At 66.8% G+C, this 4,945-nt stretch overlaps 2 protein-coding genes across 2 annotated transcripts in view; one reads left to right on the plus strand and one right to left on the minus strand.

Moving 5' to 3' along the window:
* Positions 1-847: 847 nt before the first annotated feature.
* EMIHUDRAFT_251726 (hypothetical protein) lies at positions 848-2,250 on the minus strand (the record flags this gene model as incomplete). Its single annotated transcript, XM_005791044.1, has 3 exons — positions 848-1,114; positions 1,588-1,816; positions 2,027-2,250. 3 exons carry the CDS (start codon positions 2,248-2,250, stop codon positions 848-850), a joined length of 720 nt encoding a protein of 239 aa, XP_005791101.1.
* Positions 2,251-4,800: 2,550 nt separating this feature from the next.
* Lhcf26_2 (Lught harvesting protein) overlaps positions 4,801-4,945 on the plus strand; it is a 1,250-nt gene continuing 1,105 nt past the window's right edge. The window contains exon 1 of the mRNA XM_005791045.1: positions 4,801-4,945. The gene's annotated coding sequence lies outside the window, so the exon portion shown is untranslated.

Consider the following 4,945-nt stretch of genomic DNA (forward strand, 5'->3'; position numbering starts at 1 on the left):
AAGACGGACGACGACGAGTTCAAGGAGGTGCCCATCCCGGAACAGTTCGTCTCCAAGTTCGACGGCGACAAGTGGACGACCGAGTGCATGGCCCACTCTGGCTAGCGTACAGGGAGGGGCGCCGGGGCCCCTTGCGGCGGGGCGACGGATGTGGACTACGCGGCCGGGGCTGCGGCTCGCCCCGGTCCTTTTACGTGTGCGGGGCCGGCAGGTGCGCTGAGGCGTGTGTTGTCAGCGTGCGCGGGGAGCCGGGCTCGTGGTGTGAGGCGCGCGAGGAGTAGCACTTGCGCCTGGGGCCCGGGGTGCGGGTTCGCGCGCGAGGCGAGGGGCAAAGAAAGCGTGTGCGTGCGCGCCTGGCGTCCTGCCGTGCGGCACTGTGACGCGCATGTCAGTTCTTGTGGCCGCGCGCGGCGACGCGATATAAAAATAATGATAATACGTGTGAGATAAAAAAACATAATAGAGAAGAGAGACGCCCCCCCGCGCGCCGCGGCGCGCGGGGCGCGGGCCGCATCCCGCATGCACATGCGTCATGTCTCTCGCTCGTCCGCCGTCGGCCCTGCGCGCGCAAACGTGTAATTGCGTCTAATAAAATTGAATTGAACACCCCCGGAGATTCCGCGAGAGAGAGACTCCCCAGCGAAACGTCAGTACGGCTACGAGATACATTTTGAAAGCATTGGCCACACCTCGGAAATATGGAAGCAAAAGAGAGAAAAGTGTCGTGGCCCACGCGCCCCGCCGCAAAAGTACTCGGCGACACATTCGCCGACCCCGCGCCCCACCCCCCGTTGGTGAGCTGGGGCGACGTGCGCCGACGTGCGGTCTGGCGCCGGCTCACCACCGGTCACCAGTTTTCGTGCCGCTGCGCCTGCACCTGCTTCTCGATCTGCTTGAGGAAGCGGAACGAGCGCGACGCCTCGGCGCCCTGCACCTGCGTCGGCAGCGCCCAGATCGAGTCTGCCGCGCCGACGAAGAGGGTGGAGAGGGAGCTGCCGCCGAAGCGGCCAAAGCAGACGCCGGTTGCGGGCGCGGGCGTGCTGATCACGAGGCTCTCCTCGCCCTGCTCGTCGAAGACGCGCACGCCCTCGTCGACGCAGACGTACAGGTTGCGCTGCGGGGGAGGGGAGGGGGCAAGCGAGCGGTGAGAGCGGCAACGTGCGAGAGGGGCGTCACGGGGCGACGGGTCGGCGCTGTCGATGGGCGGTGGGCCGAAGCACGAGAGGCAAGCGGCGAGGGGGACAGCGGCCGGTCCCGGGTGGCAAGGGGCACGCCTGCGCGTCTGTCGCGAGCGCCGCGGCGTCTGACGGCGCCGTCGAGACGAACGGCTCCGGCGAGGCGGCGAGCCTAGAAGGCACGTCCACGCCACGGCGCGTCCAGGACGTGTCCGCGACGTGTCCCACGCGGGCGGGGACGGGAGGGGTCTGCGAGCCTCGCTTCGGCGGTGAGCGGCGCGCGCAACACGGCGCCTGGGAGCGAGTCGGCAGGCGGAGTGAGCAGGCGTGAGCGGGCGTGAGAAGGGCGCCCGGGACGTGTCTGAGAGGCGTGGCGGAGGTGGCTGGGAGACGCGTGGGACGTGTCTGGGACTTGTGGGAGGCTTGTGGGAGGCGTCCCGCCTCCGGCAGCAAAGAAGAGCTCGTCCTCGGTCGATGAGACGCAGAGGGAGCGGAGGGGTCCGCCGAGGGCGCCGTCCGGGAGGAGCTCGAGCGCCTGCCACTCGGGGGGGCGCCCTCCGATCCCGCCCAGCCCCTCGAGCCCCTCGTCCTGCTCGAGCAGCAGCAGCCGGCCGCCGCCGGAAGCGAGCAGGAAGCGGCCGCTGCTCAGCGCGAGGAGGCCGCCCGCGCCGTCGGCGCCGGCGACGGAGAGGACCGGCGCCGAGCCGCCCGCGTCGAGGTCGCGCACCCACACCTCGCCGCCGCCCACCGCCGCGAGCTCCGCCGGCGCGGAGACGGCGTGCGTCTCGACCGGCGCCGCCGCCGCCGGCTGCAGCTGCTGCGGCGGCGCGCCGCCCTCGGTCCACGCCCACTGGCTCCCGCCGGCGAGGAAGGCGAGCCGCTCGACGGAGCGCACCGCTTCCGCGTCGCCCGTGAAGACGTCGCTCGAAGGCACCCACGCCAGCTGCGACGGCCCGACGTCCGCCGCAAACTGGACGACGCGCTCCGCGGCGGCCTCCGGCGAGACGGCGGGCATCATCGGCAGGATCCTGGACAGCCGCACGGCCGGCGCGGCGCAGGCGGGATCGACCACCATGCCGAGAGGGGCGGAGAGGAGGAGCGCGGCGGCGGCGGCGGCGGCCATGTCTGCCGGCGTGCACAGCGGAGAACAGCCAGCGCGGCGCCAGTTAGCGTCGATTTTTCTTTTTTGCTTAGCCCTTTCTCGAGGTTCTCGAGGTGGATATCCTTTGGCCGCGTTGGGTAGCGAGGATTGGTGTGACGCGATCCACGCAGGCGTGTTTTCTGGCGGCCGACCGTCAGTGCACGGAGTTGCCCCTTCTCCGACTGCCCCGGCTAGTTCCCGAGGTCGCGCGGGGCTGACCCCTGCGTCCCCCGAGACCTAGCGCGGGTGGGTTGGAGGGGCCTCAGTTGGAAGGCGCGCAAGCACGCCCTACGTCTTCCCCTCCTCCCCATCGGGCCGCGCGAGCGGCCACGCCTCGCAGATTCGTTTTTCGCGCCTGGGTCAGGCGCGCGGGGGCCGGGGCATCCCCCGGGTCGCTCGACCAGCGATCCGAAGCCCTTTTGCTGGTCATGTGACCAAATCTCGTGCGCAAAACAAACAAATCTTGGGAAGACGGGCCATGGGGGATCGACTGCCGTCGTGTTCCGTGAGCTCGACTCGCAAGTCATGCCGTCGGATACCCGATTGCCGGCAGGATGCCGCCCACAGCGGGGACTTGTTTGGTTCGCTTCTCTTGCGTCGTCGCACACAGGAGGACAGGAGTGTGTACCAGGACTCTGAGACCGTTGCAACGACAGTGCTCACAGCGAGTACCAAGAGCACGAGGCGCAGGGCGCAGGCCTGTCGTGGTGATCGGATATGCCATGGTATGATATCCTAGGCTAAAAAGCACGGCCAAAACGACAAAGGTGACAAACTAAAAATCTCTCTCTCTCTCAAAGGTGAAGAAGGTTGGTTTTCTAAAATCTCTCAAAGGTGGGCCGCCCGGGGCAAAACGGTAAATAAAAGTCGCGCGCGCCGCAAGCGCGCGAAAATGTTGCACATTCTACTCTCCGGCGTGACGGTTCTCGCTCCCCATCGAGCTCTTCTTGCCGTACGGCTCTTCCTGTGCGTGCTGGCACAGAGCTCGACACTGGCTGCGTCACGAACACCTCGCAGCGCCGCCTCAACCTCGTCCAACGGATTGCCTGCGCAAAGACCAAGTACATTGCCGGCATCACGCCGCCCAATGTCGCGTGCGAGGCTCTCGAGTTTGCGCACAACCGCATCCGCAAGTCCTTTGAGGGCATTGCTCGCGCCGACGCCTCGCCCCAGGCGCTCCGCGACCTCGCGTGGCTCCAGGCGCAGCTGCCGACCGAGATGGGCGGGTGCAACATCGACACCGCCTTCACGCTACCTTTACAACAAGGCCCACCACCGGCGGCCCCACGACGGCGTCCTCGCCGCCTGGGCGGACGCGATGCGCGCCCCGGCCAACGCGCCGGTCGTGCACGGCGACAAGGAGAAACCAGAGCTCACCCGGCAGTACAACGAGGGGTACAAGACTGACCTCGCAGAACCCCATGCGGGACCGGGGGGGTGCGATGAAGTGAATGAAATCAAGCTCTGGACGCCCCTCCTCAAGACCTCCTCGCCGGGCGTTGGCAACGCCTCGAGTGGCGGCACGCGCCCGCCTCCGTTGGCCACTCCTACGCCTTCGGCAACACCGAGGAGAAGGCCCGCCGCCTAAACATGGGCTGCAAGGCGCGCGGGCAGCCCGGCCAACCCTTCGACCACAAGAGTGGCCACGGCTACGTCAAGGGGCATCGTGGTCTCTACCACGACGCGATCTTTGTCAAGCGCAACAACTTCAACCTGCTGCTCCACGAGACGTTCGGCGGCGGCTTCTCGCCCACCGCCGTTCTCAAGCTGCGCCGCCTCGCGCGCAAAGTCGCGCGCGGCAGCGTTGACCGCACGGCCTACTCGCCCAAGTACTCGCTCTCTTTTATGTCCCACCATGCAGAGCGCATCTCTCTCTCTGTTGTGCGAGGCGTGAACCGCGCCATTCGCTCTCACCTGGCAACCCTGTCTGCACGTCTCGCGCGCGCGTGACCAGGGCTCCAGGCCCCAAATTACGTGTGAGTGTTAGAGTTGTTTTGTTGAGCTCCGTGCAAGCCGTCCAACGAACGTGATCGTGACGACGAGTGTATCGCTTTGACGGATCGACCGTACTTGTGACCAAGACTGACATGACGTACACAGTGACACATTAGACGACAGCTCTCCCACCCGGCCGCAAAACGCTCTCGACGAGATCCATAATAAATAAATAAAACGGACACACCAAACAAGGCTCAAGGGGTGGGAGAAGGACAGGGTCCCCACCTGCACGAGCAGGATCTTGTAAGGACGATCAGGGACACAGGGGAACGGGAGCGGGGAGCGCATCGCGACACGGAGGGGGGCTGGGCAGGGTTCACCCACACGACAGGGTCCACAACGGAAGCCGTCCGCAGCTCCGCTTGGAGCACTTGGAGCACTTGGAGTGCAATCATTAGCCTCACATCCAGGGCCGGGGAGCTCAGAAGCGCACCCAGCGGGCCGGATGATCCGTATCGCGGATTTTTTTCTGTGAAGCAATTTTGCCGATGCTCGCCCTGACTTCCTGCTCCGGACCCAGCTTCGCCGCGCCGCTGGCGCCTGCGACGCGCGCGGCGCGCGGCGCGGCCTCGCCGACCATGGGCGTCGAGACCGAGCTTGGGGCGACCGGCCCGCTCGGGTACTGGGATCC

This window comes from Emiliania huxleyi (genome assembly GCF_000372725.1).
Source record: "Emiliania huxleyi CCMP1516 unplaced genomic scaffold EMIHUscaffold_1162, whole genome shotgun sequence".
In the NCBI taxonomy this organism is placed as follows: Eukaryota; Haptophyta; order Isochrysidales; family Noelaerhabdaceae; genus Emiliania; species Emiliania huxleyi.